This window comes from Oncorhynchus mykiss, chromosome 7 (genome assembly GCF_013265735.2).
Source record: "Oncorhynchus mykiss isolate Arlee chromosome 7, USDA_OmykA_1.1, whole genome shotgun sequence".
Lineage (NCBI taxonomy): Eukaryota > Metazoa > Chordata > Actinopteri > Salmoniformes > Salmonidae > Oncorhynchus > Oncorhynchus mykiss.
Genome location: NC_048571.1, coordinates 48,695,617 through 48,714,788, shown reverse-complemented (window position 1 = coordinate 48,714,788; position 19,172 = coordinate 48,695,617). Strand labels below are relative to the sequence as shown.

Sequence of the window (19,172 nt, the reverse complement as noted above, 5' to 3'; positions counted from 1 at the left end):
TGATTGTGGGACTCAAAGTGTGCAGGACAGGGCCACAGGAACTGTTTGCCAATATATCAAAGTAGCCTAACCCTTGAAGAAACCGAAGTAACTCTCCATTTGCATCATCATCTGAAGACAATTATTACTTTTTAATAGTTACTTGTGCAAAAGCAATGCCATTCACAGGTGATGGAATCTTCTTGTTAGTATGGTTGCTGTGCTTCACCGTATGAATGGAAGGAAATCCTTATTCAATTTCTCGCTCTCTCTCTCCAGGGTTGGGTCTGAGTGGACCTGGGTCTAAAACAGGTTTAAAAAATAATATATATATATATATATATATATATAATTTGTCTCTCTGGGTGTCTCATTAAAGGCTCTCTATCTAATGAGATTAGGTCCTGGGGATTAATGGCGTGGCTAATTGATAGACACACAGCCGGGGAGGATGAAAATCCTTCCATTCCCCCGCCGCTTTTTGGGGCCTCAGCTGACTAATTGAAATCACAGGGATGGACACAAATACACGTTGTGACCCAGCTCTGCAGTGTACAGGGAGTTAGAACCGCCAGGCCTTGACATCCAGCAAAAACACAAACAGAGAATAGTACAGTCAGTCATTCAGCGAGGGTGCAAAATAACCAATGGCCAAGTTTAAGATAAAAATAGCATCAAGAGTATATTCCAGGAGGGTGTAATCTCAGAAAGTTGGGAGTGAAGAACACTGATGGTTGAACAGGGTAGAAATAAGTAAGGTGCCACATTTTTAAAACATGTCTCATTTATTTTCTAAAGCACATATCCAGATCAATGAAGAAAATAATTCAGATACACTGAATAATAGAACAACTATCAGCAGGCATGGCTGTTTAACCCTTGAACAGTTCCAACTTCAGAGGCCGACAGGAATGCGTCAAAGACACATGAGAAGAGGGAGGGCTGCATTTGACATATTAAAAAAACTGAACTATAACAAAGCTTTCTTAATTCTTAAAAAAGAACCAACAATATTTTTTTGTGTGTGAAAAAGATCAACTGAAAGAAACCTACATACAGCATCTTGACCAAAATTAGAAAAGAAACACACGCACACATTGAAAATGGCCGGGCCAAAATGTCATTCAGCCCATTGAAGAGCATCAACCTTTTGGTTGTTAATACTTCAAAAAATAGGTATCTTACAGCATTTTCTTTTTTGAATGTCTTTTTACAGAGTATATTCGTATATTTTCAGCGTACTATTTTTTTTTACATTCTCACCACATAAGAACAAGTGCGTTGAATAAAACAGTTTGGAAAAAAAATCATGCACCTTTTAATAGTTTTGTTGACCTAAAAAATGGGAATGTTCAAGGCAAAAAAATCCTTATAACGCTTCTTTTTCAGTGCCTTCTTTCCAAGCCATTTAAAGTCGTACTCTCTCATACTGTCTCACTACTCAGATCATGCCTATATAAGTTTTACAGTGTGGAAAGCAACACAAAACCGTACAGGGCAGGCAAGCGTCCAAACGTAAATGCTCCTAGACTGAGTTCACAGAGGAAAGGCAGGCATTCTCTGTTTGTTAGAAAACCCCCACATTTATAAAAACAACCACATACACTCACACACCCAATGTCAGTGTGTTGTTGTGTTGACCGGATGACGCTTGGGAAAGTCTTCGATCACCCTAGTGTGTATCAGGTCTCACTGACAGAGGGTTGCTTTAGTAGTACTTCCCCAAAATGCTCCAAAAGGTCAGAGTTCAACTGATCTTAACCTGCAGCCAGCCCTCGTTGTGAGGTTCACTTCTCTGTGTTGCTGCTGGGTACAGTAGTTCTTTCTACACCAGAGAGAAGAGGAGAGGGAGCCATATGAAGGTTGGGGGCATGGAGGTTACAAGGGAGTGTGCCGCTCGAAACCACTCCAATGGCAAACAACCCTGAGATAGCAGGAGTTCAATACAAAACACACCACAAAAGGCACTTTATAAAACGACAGTGCTTCTGTTCTAATGAAATTCAAGTTGAGAGAGAAAGTGTCTTTCTGTACACTGTTCAGCGTTAAGCCAAAAAGAGACGGGTTTGTCCTGTTCCTTTTTACCATCCAAGCCAAACGAGCGTCATCACTCCTGTTTCTCAGAAGCGCCTTGTGTCCCCAGATAGCTTGAAATTCAGTAGAGTGAGAAACAAAACACACTAAAAACTTGCCACTAAAAAAAGCCAGAATAGAGTAGCAGCAGAACCTGGTGAGGTCACAGGCCGTGTTCTAGAACAGTCTCTAACGTCCGTTCTGTCCTCACTGGTCTACTATGGAAATATCTAATGTGGTACTGCTTGGGCCCTGCCTGTGGTTTCGAGGAGCATCTGACCCCAACCCCAAACCCTCCCCCCGGACCCCCTCCGTACCCCACCCCTTTCTCAGTCGTCGTCTCCTCCGCCGTAGAGGTCAGCCAGCTTCTTGAAGCGGGGGCCCCAGTCGTTGAGGTAGTCGTAGTCCTGGTCCCCTGAGCTTGAGGAGTTGAGGGAGCTGACAGAGCCGGCCGTGGAGCCGCTGCCCTCATAGTCAAACACCAGCAGGGAGTCATAGGGCGGGGCTGTGGGGTCGTTGTCTGCTGCCCTCAGACCCTGACAGAGAAACAGATAGAGGGTTAGTTAACACTGAGGAGAGGAAGGCAAAATACTTCTACTGTGCCTTGCTACTGTGTTTGAAAACTTTTGAAAAGATATCACTGTTAAGTACAGGGACGTGAACATTAACACACTTGTATGATCTTTTGAGATGAACAATGTCTAATAGTTAACATACGTCGTTGATGAAGTCTCCAATATCTCCGGGATGAGGCAGGCTAGGTCTGATGGGATACTGGGACTCAGCGATGACAGGCCTCTCGTCCACCCTGCGCACCCCCGTTGGTTTACAGATGATGTGATCCAGAGCCTCGGGCTGCTGCAATTGGCTTAGGTCATAGTCCTGCAACACCAGACAAGGAAGGGGACTCGGTGTGTAAGAATGGCGAAGAAAGTGTCTGAGTCCAATCACAGTATTTTTAAACATTACATCTTCATCATCGTTGTCGTCATCATCATCATTGCCTTCATCATCCTCGGTGTGGTCATCAGGCTATAAGTATGGCTGCGTTGTTAAACGAAGTCCTAGTGCATGTGTATATCACTGACCTGGTCCTCCTCTCCTCCTCCCTCCTCATCGTATTTCAGGATGTTGTCTCTGACGTCGTCCTCTGGGTCAATCAACAGGGGCTTGGCCTGACGCTCCTTCTCCCTCCGCTTCATCCACATCACAAACACCAGTACCATTGCTGCAACACACACAGCACATCAGCAGGGTAGACAGAGGAGGGCTGGGAGTAGTAGGTTGACACAGTCAATGACACCTACAGCACAGGTGTGTGTGTGTGTGTATAAGTGTGTATTATACTCACTAAGCAGTATGATGATACAGATGAGTATGGCTATGATCGCTCCGGTCCCCAGTCCAGCGGCAGCTACAGCTCCGGTGGTAGTACAGTCTCCGTTGTCGTCACACGGACACACCTTGACCTTTATCATAGACCTGTTAGAGAGGGGCGGGTTCCCAGAGTCCGACACTATGATGGGAACATCATACACCCCTGCATCCAGGTAGGGAATCCTCAGTCTCAGCTGGGCATAGTCACCTGCACATAATCACACAGACACAATGTCCCGTCACTGCGTGAGGCTTCCAGTATCCAATAGCAGTGGTGTAAAATATAAACAGTTGACCATTCTGGGGTTTTACTGTAGTCATCTATGTGAGCAGTACTGCAGAGATACAATACATGCAAATGCATACTGAATAATACACAGGCAGTTACTGTAGCTCAATACACACACAGCTACAGCACAGGATATCTCATTCAACCTAAATCAAGAGTATCAGTTTTAAAAAAAATATATGTTTTTCCACAGCACCTCACAACACAAAAACAAAAAAACAAAACGCACACTATACAACACATTCCCCGAGGTGATCAACATATGGTTTCCAAATTTCGTCAAACAAATCTGGTTTTTATTTCGCTTTATAATATACAAAATCCAACAATATGTAGACAGGTAGTTCAGTCCTCCAGTTTCTTATTGAGGGTGAATATGAGGTTTATAATTCATGGCTATACATTTTCTTTGCAGCAATTAGACCTAGATTACAAAACTTTATCTGATATTGATCACCAATCTTTACATTTCCCAACAGACAGAAATGGATATAAATTCCTAGACACAATGAAATGACAGCACATACATGATCCCACAATGGTGTCAGTTTATCACAGGACCACAGCATGTGCAATAAAACGGTTCCTTTGAGCTTTCTGCATCTCCAACCAAAATGTGACATTACATTACGGTCCTATGAATGATCTTAAATAATCATAAGGTACTACATTTTTGTGACAACACTCCTCCATGCACCAGGATAGTCTGCTGTCCATTGTTTAAGTGAATGCAAGATGTGTAGCACAGTAATACATGTTCATATGAGGTAGTCCAAGACCCCCAGGCCATTTCATTTATTAAAAAGGTTGGATGAAATTGAAACTGTCAGGGTATGGAATAAATACATCAATCTTGGTAAAATATACATTTTTATTGTGTTTATCCACTCTACCTACATGTAACATAGATATTGGGAGAGATCTCCCATCTCTGAACATTGAATTCAATCTTATCTATTAAAGGAAAGTAATTGATTTTATATGCCTCCTCCAGATTGCATGGCATCAGTACACCCAGGTATTACATATGTGTCTTTGTCTATTTCCACTTAAATGTACTTTCTAAGCTTGAGAAGTATAATTAGAAATGGGCATTATTCCAGTTTTTTTCCCAATTCACTTTAAATAGAGCACCATATGTGTCCAACAGCAGTAAAAGAAAAGACAGATAAAGTCAAATGTAATCCGCATACAATGACATTACACGTTGATCTCCACCAATCTCTATGCCCCAGATTGAGCCATGAGTTCTAATTACTGATGCTAAGGGTTCTGTGACTAAAGAAAATAAATAACTAGACAAAGGGCATCCCTGTCTTGTCCCTCTTGATAACAGAAATGATGCATAGATCTGTCAATTTGTTCATATAGATGCTTTGGGGGATTTGCACTAGCTCAATCCAGGAAATAAATAACAGATCAAAATCAAACTTTTTTTTAAAGACAGTCACCAAATATGCCCATTCCACCCTATCGATTGCTTTATCAGCATCTATTGATACTGCCACTTTTGGAGCGTTCAAGTTCTTGGTATGATGAATTATTGGAGGTTGTCTGAAGAAATCCTGTTCCTGTTTCTATGCGAAAAGCCAATACTTTAGCAATGATTTTGTGATCCACATTCATGAGTGATAATATGCAGACAGATCCGCATGACAATGGATCCTTATCTTTCTGTTTAAATAGGGCGATTGTAGCCAAACAGAGACTGGGGAAGTATGTTTTTCTCTAGATCTGCTGTGAGCATAAGTAATATAGGTTTCAGTCATTTGGAACGGAAGTGTCAATATATTTCACTGGGAATTCATCATTAGATGTCCTATTTTTTAGATTATTGATGGACTCCAACAATTCACCCATATTCATTTTCTCTGATACACTTATAATTGGTAAAATTGGCTTATTAAGGAAATTGTCTATATCCTAATTTGAATTTTTGCTTTAGGATTGATACAGTTTGTGATCAAATGTTTTAAAGACTGAGTGGATTTCAGAAGGATCCATTGTTATGCTACCTGGGGTTTGAATGCTATGGATGAAGCCTATTCCCCCTCAGGAAACTAAAAAGATTTGGCATGGATCCTGAGATCCTCAAAAGGTTCTACAGCTGCATCATCGACTGCCTGGTACGGCAATTGCTCGGCCTCTGACCGCAAGGCACTACAGAGGGTAGTGCGTACGGGCCAGTACATCACTGGGGCTAAGCTGCCTGCCATCCAGGACCTCTACACCAGGCAGTGTCAGAGGAAGGCCCTAAAAATGGTCAAATACCCCAGCCACCCCAGTCATAGACTGTTCTCTCTATTACCACATGGCAAGCGGTACCGGAGTGCCAAGTCTTGGACAAAAAGGCTTCTCAACAGTTTTTACCCCCAAGCCATAAGACTCCTGAACAGGTAATCAAATGGCTACCCGGACTATTTGCATTGTGTGCCCCCCCCCAACCCTTCTTTTTACGCTGCTGCTACTCTCTGTTTATCATATATGCATAGTCACTTTAACTATACGTTCATGTACATATTACCTCAATTGGGCCGACCAACCAATGCTCCCGCATATTGGCTAACCGGGCTATCTGCATTGTGTCCCACCCCCCGCCTCCCACCACCCGCACACAGTGGCAGTGTAAAAAAAACAAGAGGGGTCAATGCAAATGGTTTGAGTAGCCATTTGATTATTTGTTCAGCCGTCTTATGGCTTGGGGGTAGAAGCTTTTAAGGAGCCTTTTGGACCTAGACTTGGCGCTCTGGTACAGCTTGCCGTGTGAGAAGTCTATGACTTGGGTGGCTGGAGTCTTTGACAATTGACAATACAGTGGTGTGTATTCATGGATGCCAAGGTAAGCCACGTTTACCCCAAAATATTGATCAAGAAAGAAAGAAAAAATTTATCTTTCTTATCTCTGTGTTTCATAATTTTCCCTCAATTCGCAAGTGGCTGAATGTATCTCATCAGAGAAAGCATCTGAGCAAGCAAAATAGCGCCCCTCTTTCTTTGTATGTGTAGCCCATCTCTAAATTATTGCCAATCCACGTTGAGCTACACTGAGTGTGCTCAACTGTGAATGGTCATGGTGGTCCAAAAAAAAGTGTAAAGGAAAGCCAGTTTGGATTTGGCTTCATACCAATCACATCACATCAAAAGCTAAACGTTATTGACAGAAAAATACTTTAATTGTTGCATCTCGTTGTGTTGTTGTCCTCCGGTGGTTAGCTAGGGATTTGGACTTGCGGTTTAACTGCATTCTCCGTACTAGCCAATGATTATGACAGTGATTCTGATCTAATCATGAATTAATTCATTGTGTCCCTGGCCTGAAGTTCAATATGTAGTAGGCATGAAAGAAAGGAGGATGGCATTGGCATTTTTCAACAAGTAGGGTGAGTCAACATGTTTTTTTCTACTTAGCACAGAAATCAGTACCAGTTACAGCCAAATCATATTTAGCTTAATTAAGTTGATTGGAATAAATTGTTTAAAAATATATATATTTTAGTGCACACTGTATTAGACTAAGCATAGGTGATTTAATGATGTTGAAATGTTGAAGTTGAAATGGTGCTGGAATATTGGAGCCAGCTCCTCTTTTCTTTGTGACTTGCTGTAACTCTGTGGTTCTAAATCAACAGTTGTTTAGTAGTCCGAAAATGTCAGAAACATAAACTTGATTGACCAGCAACTGTTCGTTATTTGCAATATGCTTTGTGGACTCCACTGGACAGATGTTGCTCTCCGGTTTTGTGATGAAACAAAGGTGTGGTTGAATTTATGATGCCACTGTGTATTTTTATTGTCTCAGCCTTAGGCCTATATCAAGGTGGCAAGGCAAATTAACTAACAGGTTATAGGTTAAACAATGCACTTTCTTTTCTGGCTTGATTTCCCCACACATGATACTGTATTTATATAGTCTTGGCCAGATACATTTTTTTTTACCATTATTTAACTAGGCAAGTCAGTTAAGAACAAATTATTATTTACAATGACGGCCTACACCGGCCAAACCCGGTCCAATTGTGCACTGCTCTATGGGACTCCCAATGACGGCCAGATGTGATACAGCCTGGATTCGAACCAGTGACTGTAGTAATGTCTCTTGCACTGAGATGTAGTGCCTTAGACCACTGCACCTCTCGGGAGAGCTCTAGTCAACCACAAATGCCCTATTTTAAGTAAGTAAGGTGTGTTACGAAGGACAATATTTATCTACTGAAACAAAATATAAACGCAATATATGTGTTTATATCATGTTTCATGAGCTGAAATAAAATATCCCAAAAATGTTCTATACACAAATGTTCTATCTCTCAAACTTTGCTCAGAAATGTATTCACATTCCTGTTAGTGAGCATTTCTCCTTTGCCAAGATAATCCATCCAACTGACAGGTGTGGCATATAAAGAAGCAGATTAAACAGCATGATCATTACACAGGTGCACATTGTGCTGGGAACAATAAAAGGTTGTTCTCCACCATAAGCAGCCTCCAACATTATTTTAGAGAATTTGGCAGTATGTCCAATCGGCCTCACAACAGCAGCACGCCCCTACCTTTTAAAAAAAAAAGGTGTCTGTGACCAACAGATACATATCTGTAGTCCCAGTCATGTGAAATCCATAGATTAAGGCCTAATGAATTGATTTAAATTGACTGATTTCCTTAAATGAACTCTAACTCAGTAAAATTGTTGCATATTATGTTTATATTTTTGCTCAGTGTTTAAAAATGTCCATTGCCCAACTAGTACTAAATTAAACGTTTTTTTAATATATAACATTTAAATAACATTTCTTAAAAACAGGCTAAGTTTTTAAAACACCTGCTCATTCAGGGTTTTTCTTTAATTGAACTATTTTCTACATTGTAGATTAATAGTGAAGACATCAAAACTATGAAATAAAACACATGGACTCATTTAGTAAACAAAAAAAGTGTTAAACAAATCAAAATATAATTGGGAATCTTCAAATAGCCACCCTCTACCCTTCTCTCTACCAGCTTCACCTGGAATGCTTTTCCAACAGTCTTGAAGGAGTTCCCACATATGCTGAGCACTTGTTGGCTGCTTTTCCTTCACTCTGCGGTCCGACTCATCTCAAACCATCTCAATTTGGTTGAGGGCGGGGGATTGTGGAGGCCAGGTCATCTGATGCAGCACTACATCACTCTCCTTGGTAAAATAGCCCTTACACAGGCTGGAGGAGTGTTGGGTCATTGTCCTGTTGAAAAACAAATGATAGTGGGACTAAGCCCAAACCAGATGGGATGGCGTATCGCAGCAGAATGTTGTGGTACACATGCTGGTTAAGTGTGCCTTGAATTCTACATAAATCACAGACAGTGTCACTAGCAAGGCACCCCGACACCATAACACCTCCTCCTACATGCTCCACGGTGGGAAATACACATGCGGAGATCATCTGTTCCCCCACACCATATCTCACAAAGACACAGGGGTTGGGACCAAAAATCTCACATTTGGACTCCAGACCAAAGGACAAATTTCCACCGGTCTAATGTCCATTGCTCGTGTTTCTTGGCCCAAGCAAGTCTCTTCTTCTTATTGTTGTCCTTTAGTTGTGGTTCCTGTGCAGCAATTCGACCAGGAAGGCCTAATTCATACAGTCTCCTCTGAACAGTTGATGTTCCGATGTGTGTTACTTGAACTCTGTGAAGCATTTATTTGGGCTGCAATTTCTGAGGCTGGTATCTCTAATGAACTTATCCTCTGCAGCCGAGGTAACTCTGTTTCTTCCTTTCCTGTGGCGGTCCTCATGAGAGCCAGTTTCATCAAAGCGTTTGATGGTATTTGCGAGTGCACTTGAAGAAATAAATTTTCCGTATTGACTGACCTTCATGTCTTAAAGTAACGATGGACTGTTGTTTCTCTCCCCCCCCCCCCCCCCATACCTTGTCACAACAAAACTGATTGGCTCAAAAGCATTAAGAAGGAAAGAAATTCCACAAATTAACTTAAGAAAAGTTTATTTATTTTGATTGTGTATTGAAATTCATTCCACGTGACTACCTCATGAAGCTGGTTGAGAGAATGTCAAGTGTGTGAAAAGCTGTCAAGGGAAAGGGTGGCCACTTTGAATAATCTATAACCTTAAATACATTTTGATTTGTTTAAAACTTTTTTGGTCACTACATGATTCCATATGTGTTGTTTCATAGTTTTGATGTCTTCACTATTATTACATAATGTAGAAAATAGTAAAATAGCAATAACAATTGAGAAAAATCCTTGAATGAGTAGGTGTGTGCAAACTTTTGATTGGTACTGTATATATTATTATCATGATCATTATAAAAAAATATATATATATATTATATATATATATATACATTTCAGTCTGTAGGTGTAATCTACGATAGTAGAGGAGTCTGGGTCACTGCGTGTTCAGCTCCCAACCACTGCGTGTTCAGCTCCCAACCACTGCGTGTTCAGCTCCCAACCACTGCGTGTTCAGCTCCCAACCACTGCGTGTTCAGCTCCCAACCACTGCGTGTTCAGCTCCCAACCACTGCGTGTTCAGCTCCCAACCACTGCGTGTTCAGCTCCCAACCACTGCGTGTTCAGCTCCCAACCACTGCGTCAGTATTACAAGTCCATTTTCTTTTACGTTATAGCGTAAATAAAATTATTTCTTATTGTATTATTTCCTCATCTATCTACACACAATACCCCATAATGACAAAGTTTAAACAGGTCATTAGAAATATTTATAGATGTATAAAAAAAACAACAACCCAGAAATACCTTATTTACATACAGTTGAAGTCGGAAGTTTACATACACCATAGCCAAATACATTTAAACTTTAAACTCAGTTTTTCACAACTCCTGACATTTAATCCTGGTAAAAATTCCCTGTCTTAGGTCAGTTAGGATCACCACGTTATTTTAAGAATGTGAAATGTCAGAATAATAGTAGAGAGAATTATTTATTTCAGCTTTTATTTCTGTCATCACATTCCCAGTGGGTCAGAAGTTTACATACACTCAATTAGTATTTGGTAGCATTGCCTTTAAATGGTTTAACTTGGGTCAAACGTTTCGGGTAGCCTTCCACAAGCTTCTCACAATAAGTTGGGTGAATTTTGGCCCATTCCTCCTGACAGAGCTGGTGTAACTGAGTCAAGTCTGTAGGCCTCCTTGCTCGCACACTTTTTCAGTTCTGCCCACAAATTTTCTATGGGATTGAGGTCAGGGCTTTGCGATGGCCACTCCAATACCTTGACTTTGTTGTCCTCAAGCGATTTTGCCACAACTTTGGAAGTATGTCCATTGGAAGGTCATTGTCCATTTGGAAGACCCATTTGCGACCAAGCTTTAACTTCCTGACTGATGTCTTGAGATGTTGCTTCAATATATCCACATAATTTTCCTGCCTCATGATGCCATCTATTTTGTGAAGTGCACCAGTCCCTCCTGCAGCAAAGCACCCCCACAACATGATGCTGCCACCCCCGTGTTTCACGGTTGGGATGGTGTTCTTCAATTTGCAGGCCTCCCCCTGTTTCCTCCAAACATGACGATGGTCATTATAGCCAAACAGTTATATTTTTGTTTCATCAGACCAGAGGACATTTCTCCAAAAGTACGATCTTTGTCCCCATGTGCAGTTGCAAACCGTAGTCTGGGTTTTTTATGGTAGTTTTGGAGCAGAGGTTTCTTCCTTGCTGTGCGGCCTTTCAGGTTATGTCGATATAGGACTCGTTTTACTGTGGATACCTGTTTATTCCAGCATCGTCACAAGGTCCTTTGCTGTTCTTCTGGGATTGATTTGCACTTTTCGCACCAAAGTACGTTCATCTCTCAGAGACAGAATGTGTCTCCTTCCTGAGCGGTATGACGGCTACGTGGTCCCATGGTGTTTATACTTGCGTACTATTGTTTGTACAGATGAACGTGGTACCTTCAGGCGTTTGGAAATTGCTCCCAAGGATGAACCAGACTTGTGGAGGTCTACAATGCTGATTTAGTTTGATTTTCCCATGATGTCAAGCAAAGAGGCACAGTTTGAAGGTAGGCCTTGAAATACATCTGCAGGTACACCTCCAATTGACTCAATGATGTCAACAAAGTACTGACTAAAGGGTCTGAATACTGATGTAAATTTAACATTTCAGTTTTTATTTTCAATATATTTGCAAAAAGTTCTAATAACCTGTTTTTGCTCTGTTATTATGGGGTATTGTGTGACAATTGATCCATTTTAGAATAATACTCTAAAGTAACAAAATGTGGAAAAAGTCAAGGGGTCTGAATACTTTCCGAATGCACTGTAATTTGTGTTTGTGAAACAAATATAGTGTTTACTATTAAGGAGTCCTGTCTAAGGCTGGTTCTACCTTCTGAGAGAGATGAGACCCGTCCAAAGTATACATCATTTCTTCTGGTATACCTCTGCTTTTCCAAAGCAAAGGACTAAGTTATCCCTCGCAAGGTCAATAACAAGAGAAAAACAACATAAAAACCACTTGCCATCACTCTGTTAATTGAGAATAAAATGAATTAGAGGATTTAGGCATTAGGCATCATTATAGTATATTAAATAGAAAAATGTGTTCAACTCCAATTAAATAAATGCCAACAAATGCAGGCCTATAACCACCGGAGTAGCCTACAGTTCCGTTGTACTGTACACATCCACATGTGGGGCTCACTTGTCTTGACCCACCGGGGTACAGAGCTCTGGGCACTGGTAGAGGCAAAGCAAGTGCCATTTGTTCACGTGTTGTTTCAGAGTTTATCAGCTACATGTTCAGTTGGCCTAGCTACATTTCTTGTACATTCCACCTTGGGATTCAGTTAATGAATTCATTTTGATATAATTGTCCAACAAAGAGCTGGAAATAATGATTGAAAGGTGCATAATTGTGGGCTTGGTGCACATAGCCTGCGTGTTTGTCACTCTCTTTTATAAACTCGGCAATTGTCCCATGTTTCTTCAACATTCATTCAACCAATTCATGAACATTATTCAATGCACTTTCTATGGGAAAAGAGAAAAGAAAAGGATAATCGGCACGTGATGATATCATGTTGCCCACATTGGTAAGACATTTTCCAATTCGCACATCAACTTCCCCGTTATGATGCCTAAATTCGGGCGAAAGTACATTAAACGTGTTAAAAAGAAGGAAGGGATAGAATGCAACGGAAATAAAAGTATTGTGTGCTTACAATTTCAGTGTCTTCGGCTGTATGATATTTCATCTCTCCCAGCCTCCCCCCCCCCCCCCCCCCCCACATACGGGACATTTCATTTCTTCCCACCCACCCAGGCTTTTATAGCCTATCGGCTGGGAACCGTTCAAAAATAAGTGTCCAGATCACACCAATCATCATGTTGCCTTGTTCACTTGTCTGTTCCTTATTTAAACAAATAGTTCATGGCTACAGCCTACCAATTAATGGTTTGCCATTCATGCTGCGTAGTCAATAGTCATAAAAGTGTTATTCATTTATACAGATGGCCTGAGCGGTTGCTGTGCTTTTCTTTCCAATAGGCATGTGAGGGAAGGCCTTAACAACTCATACTGTTCTCTTTTGTGTCTTTGATGTGGTGGGGTGTAAAAGTCCATCGTTCACCTCATTTCAGTAGCCTAAAAAGTTCAATAGTCCAGTGCCCCATCTGTCATACATCGTCTGTTTTAGAGGCTGTCCTGTAGTCTATACATTTCATTCATTGCCATATCCACTGTTCTCCTTGTCCAGGTTATCCAGGAATCAGGTAGCTTATTTTGCTGATTTCAGTGTGATGTCTGTCTCTTTCCTTCCGTCTTACCCGTAGATGTGCGGGGTAATTGTTTTTCCCATAGCTTTTCTTTATAGGGTCAAATTCTCAGCTTTTCATGTAGAAGTCTCTGCTCATGTCGGCGTTGATAAAGGTCCGACTACTCCACTTTTTGGCTTGGTCAGCCGTACAACTTTATCTTTGACCCTATAGTTAAGGAACTTTGTGATGATGCCCCTTGGTTTGCTGCTCGTGTCCTCTCTCGGGCCGCCTGTTCGATGTGCTCGTTCAATTGTGGGAGCCCTTGTGAAGTTCTCCTGGTCCAGTAGTTGTGGTATTACCTTTTCCAGGAATTCTGAATTCATTTCGGTTGTTTTCGGGGGAAATATACAAAACAAAGACTTGAACGGCATCTGAAGTCCTCCGTCCTGTTTCATTAAGTCCCATAATTATGATTTTCTCCAGGGCTCATCCGGTTTCGGCCTTCGCCACACGTTGGCCAGTAAAGTCATATCAGCTTAGAGTTTTTGAAATCATCTGATATTTTCTTCATCTTCTTGGACAGTTTGCCATTGCCGGTGCAAATTTCTGTTAGTAGTGTCTCTAAATTCACTTAAGTCGAGTCGTCAGCTACTTGGTCCACGGTCGCGTTGTTTCACTGTGTTTGCTTGTCTCCATTTCTTGATCTTGTATTTACCATAACATGCAGTTATCTCTTGACTTCAGAGTCGAGTTCTTTTCTATTTAAGAGGCATATTTTGTGTAAAGAAAGGGAATGCCAAATGGATCCCCTAGACCTCACCGTGGCATAGCGGAAAACATAGCCCTCTGTAGTATTGGATTGTTAAAATAAATAGTGTCATAGATTAATCTGTAGGGGTGGCATCTTGTCTATCAGTGCAGAGAGATGAATGGATGTGATCTGTCACAAAGCACACAGCTCAAACGTCAACATGAGACAGAGCCATTCTGGGAGAATAGTGTAATTTACTGTAAGACCTCCATTATACCACAGTCCATCAGCCTGAGACCACACCATTGTCATCTGTCACCAGCATCAAACACACAGGAAGCGAGCATCCGCACACACACATTAGACAATATAAATCAACAGAAAGCATTATACTGGGACTGTGTGGAGAAGGGGCTTCAGTATTTAAATTCTGACACGTTACACCTCTGGTGGAGATCTCTCAATAGTCACCCAGGCTAGCCGTGTCTTACCGCTTATGCGGGAGGCGGTCCAGTTGCGTCGGACGCTAGGGGGGTAGGAGGGCAGCTCGAACACAAAAGGCCCCACGTGAGGGTCAGCGTCGGCGTCGGAGGCTGTGATGTTGACCCTGGAGCGGGGGCTGGCCCGTTCACACACCTGGGCCTCCTTGGGCAACAGCACTGGAGCATTGTCATTCACATCTATCAGATGTATCTGTAGAGTGCCTGTCCCACTGGCAGGGGGAGAGCCTGAGAGAGGGTGAAGGGGGTGGCGGAAGAGAGAGGAAGAGGAAAAAGAGAGACAGATAGGGGAGGGGTGAGTGAGGCGGGAGGAGAGAAATAGAGAGGGGTGAGAAGGGAGAGACAAATGTAATCAATCTGAGGAGAAGAGGGTAACTTCATGCGTATAGAGTACCTAAAAACACTTCCACCTGAAGGGAGGAAATATCATAAAAATGGAATACAGAAAAGGGACAGAGGGAAATGAAGGAGCTGAGAGAATATTGAGGGAGGGTTTGAGAGTGATGGAAGAATACAGCATACATTTGTTGTGAATGCTCCCAGTGATGACAGCCATAACAAATGAAACGGCACATAAATATTCCACTCTGTGTGAGTCCAGAGCCCAGCACTCTCAAAGGACACATGAAAATGACTTTACTGGAAAGCACCACATATCTCCCTCCCACAGCACACGGTGGCTGTTGTTAAAATGAGGAGAAACATACCTTAACCTACGATATACTATGACAACAAACACATCCTAAAGTACAGTCAGACTCTGACACTATAACAACCCTGACCTACAGTCCGTGGCCAACAGACTAACAGTCTTGTATAGCTGACTGATTACCAGTCTATTTTCTGCTAAGTAACGGATGCGGCACTGTCTGCATGAATGGAGTTCAACCAAGCTCATCACACTGAGGAGATCCAACTGTTTCTCCTATTAGAGAGTAACACAATGCACGAGTTACAGCGCCAGTATGTGAAGCTCTACTGCCTCAGCACAGCAGAGCACCCCAATCGACTGCTTGTCTGTAATGATTGGCTTGGCGCTTTGTTGAGCTCCCTCCTTGGTGGAGCAGAATAAATAAAAGCAAAACTCAATCAAAGTAGAATATATCCCAGTGTCGACTGGTGTTTGAAATCAATAGGCCGTCAACAGCTTGTTGGCCGAAACTCTGCATGCTCGAGAGCAACCCACCTCATTCCCGCAATCCAATCCTTCATATCTCTGAGGTACAACACCACCTGGGCCCTCCCTCTCAAACACAGAGAGCACACACACCTCTATTTGTAATGGTTTGGGTCGAATGGTTTTAGAGTACTTCACCGATCGCTACAACAGCTTTGAAAGCACACACCTGTGGCACATTTAGACAGATATTTCACTTCTCTCCACAGTACACATGGGATGCATTGCGCAGGCAATACACACACACTCACTACACTCACTTCACTCACTTCACTCACTCACTTACCAGACTTACCATTGTCGGCAGCCAGGAAGGTGGCCTCATAGATGTTGTTCCTGACATACATGGACTCCCTGTCCAGCACGGCCATGGTGGTGATCTGACCGTTGGTCCTGTTGATCCTCAGCCAGTTAGCTGGGTCAGACAGCTTTGAGTACCTGGAGACACACAGTAGAAACTGTTACAACATATCGCATAGTGATGACCAATGTTACATCTAATTATTTCGACACTAAGCAAATTTCAGGTCTGCTGAGAGCAAACTTGAATGTTGGGAAAATTTTGTGCAACTTCCAGCACAAGTTCACTGTGAAAACTGAGGCTGTACCCGCTTTAACTTACAGTTTGAACAGTGGCCAAGTAAACTACTGTGACTATTTGATCACAATATAGGCCTACCAGATTGGCCACCATAATTTTTTTGTTGAAAAAATGCATCCTATAACATGTTAACATGGAAAAAGCGGTTCTATCGTTCAGCCTGCAGTAGCAGCCAATGTGTGGTGTTCAATGTACGCCAACATTCCATGAGACTTTTGAAACAAACATGCAAGTCTTGACATTAACCTGTTAATCCACTTGTCCTTCAGACAAGGAGGTGACTGAAAATGTTGTTGTGTGATGCAAGAAACCACTTTACAAAATAAAATGCATTATTATTCCCATATCAATATTACAGAAAATCTGACAAATTATACTAACCTCTGCCTATTGGCTACTTGGCTTATTCAAGCCTGTCTCAAAATACAACACTGCTCCTTTAAGACAAAAAAAAATCTCTTTAAAAAGCTCTGGCTTTTTTAAATAAGTTTTAAACATCTAGAAATGTATGTTTTGTGTTCTTGTAGGAAGCAATCCCTCCCCGATAGCTAACTACAAATGATCTATAACTGGGCTAATAACTCACTAACTAGCAAAGGGTATGAACAACATGTGCACACGCGGCCACATGCAGCTCTTGCTTTGATCTCAATACAAGCGCATCTACTCACGACCACAGCTGTAAACACAGTCCAAGTTCAAAGTAAATGGCACAGATCCATATATGGCAACGGCTATTTGCGTATAGGCCTACTGCAGCTCTGATTGGTTATGCCTCACCGGTCTGTGTAGAGTATGGGCTGAGTCATGCACAATAGAATCCTACTCCAATGTGTTCTGCCTACAACAAAATCTCTTTGCATAGTTGGTTTTGTTACGGTACTGTATGTTGCATTGAAAGTGGCTAATGTTGCGTTAATTCGATCACAATTGCCACAGTAAAGGGAAACATTGATAGTGTTGCTAACTAACAGGGAAAAATCTAGAAAGTTGAGTGGTGGTTCTGCGCTCTGCGCGGCAGTCCCGGGGAGCTGCAAGGCAGTCTTGGGGCTACAACACACCCCCACACGCACGCAGAGTAGAGGGAACATTGGTAATAACGCCTTAATATATCATACAAGTGGAATCAGCGAATATCCTGTGTTTAATCTTAACCTCCAGATAGGGTCCCCTTCGCAACCATCTCCCCTGCATCAGGAAACAGAATGGTCTTCTTGCAGCTTGGTTCTGTCATGTAAACAGTTGACAAGAGTAAACTGATCCAAATGAAATGCAATTTGCAGAAAGGAAACAAATGTGTATTGAAGTGGAGAGTGGAGAGGTTAATTACAGGTAAAGGACCTAACCTTCATGCAGGCAACACTGACACGCGAATGCAACTTAAGGTGTTCCTAAGTTTGTGTACTCAATGTATATTCTTCTCAATAAAACAATGTAAATCAACGTGATTACTCAGTTAAAATGTGTCTGTCACTGTGTGGAGAGATGGATACACAGTATATGTGTAAATATATATATATATATATATATATATATAGAGCGAGAGAGTGACAGAGATCAGAGATCAGATGTCTGGTGAGAGGAGGTTTGATGCTGCTGCTGATGATGATGAGAATAGGTCTAATTAGAGAACTCGCTGGAGGATGACACAAGTTAGCGAGTGCCAATGAGATGTGTGGGAGATAATGGCAGCTAAGCAGCTAAATCTATCTCCTCTTAATGAAACACTCTGCCACATTTAGATTCCAAGGGACGGAGGGAGGTAAAAGACTGAGAAATACATTGAGGTATCGATGTGGCGTTTCATCGTGGAGAAATCAACAGATTAGAAGACAAAATAACAAGAAAATGAGAGTCAGAACGTCACGCCAACAGACTTGGGTGTCAGTTTGGATTTGATGTCCCTTGGCAGGTGAAACAGAGGTCTCTAGTTGTTGTGAGAGGCTCTGTCATCTCTCTCTCCATGCCACGGTGGCAGCCCGGGGGCACTCACGCCTCTCTCTGACACCCAGCTGGCAAAGGCTGGCACATGGAGAAGGGCACACAGCTTGTGGTGTAGTTCTACGATCCACCCATGCACGCTACCACTTCCCCCAAGTCTGACAGTAAAACCAGCTGGCAAATCAGACCCTGTCTACCCCCTCTCTTCTCCTCTCCCCTCTCCACCGCTCTTCTTCCCCCTCCACATGAGAAAGCAGGGGGAGGAGTGACAGGGAAGGAAGAGCAGTCTTCTGGTACACACACAGACTGCAGCACCTCACGTCATATGTCGGCAAGGTCACTAAAGTGAATCAGCCAGTGGTGATCAGGCTGTCCAAACATGAGCTGCCTGTCGGCTGCCACGACATCTCTGGAGAAGACGAAAGGGCTGAATTCCCATCAATGAAGGAGAAAAAAGTGACAGAGAGTGAAAGGAGTGAGAGAGAGGCTAGCGAGAGAGAAAGAGGAGTTCTGTGGCTCTCAGAAGACAAAACAACAGTGAAAGACTAAGTTTGAGTAAATCCATTTATGCGAAGAACTTCTGTTTTTAGAGTTTATTTGTTTGCCTGCACTGCATCGATTCTTTAACGGGTGTCCGACTGAACTGAGAGCGGAATTGATTGGTGCTGAATCTGGAGATGGAGTGGATGGGGTGGCTCAATGACCTTTGACCCAGTGAGTATGTGGGAGAGGGGGAAAGAGTAGCTGGACACAGTT

General features: G+C 42.3%; 1 protein-coding gene across 5 annotated transcripts in view; it reads right to left on the bottom strand.

Moving 5' to 3' along the window:
* Nucleotides 1–745: 745 nt before the first annotated feature.
* Nucleotides 746–19,172, bottom strand: part of LOC110527925 (cadherin-4) — a 243,357-nt gene continuing 224,930 nt past the window's right edge. For 3 of the 5 annotated variants that reach the window (XM_036983417.1, XM_036983419.1, XM_021609553.2), the window contains 6 exons: nt 16,161–16,312; nt 14,689–14,925; nt 3,404–3,637; nt 3,141–3,280; nt 2,770–2,934; nt 746–2,588 (listed from right to left, as the gene is read on the bottom strand). In XM_036983417.1, coding sequence (XP_036839312.1) covers nt 2,382–2,588; nt 2,770–2,934; nt 3,141–3,280; nt 3,404–3,637; nt 14,689–14,925; nt 16,161–16,312 — 1,135 coding nt within the window. In that variant the 3' untranslated portion in view covers nt 746–2,381. The remainder of the gene's footprint in view (nt 2,589–2,769; nt 2,935–3,140; nt 3,281–3,403; nt 3,638–14,688; nt 14,926–16,160; nt 16,313–19,172) is intronic. The other 2 variants (XM_021609554.2, XM_036983418.1) reach the window with 2 other exon arrangements.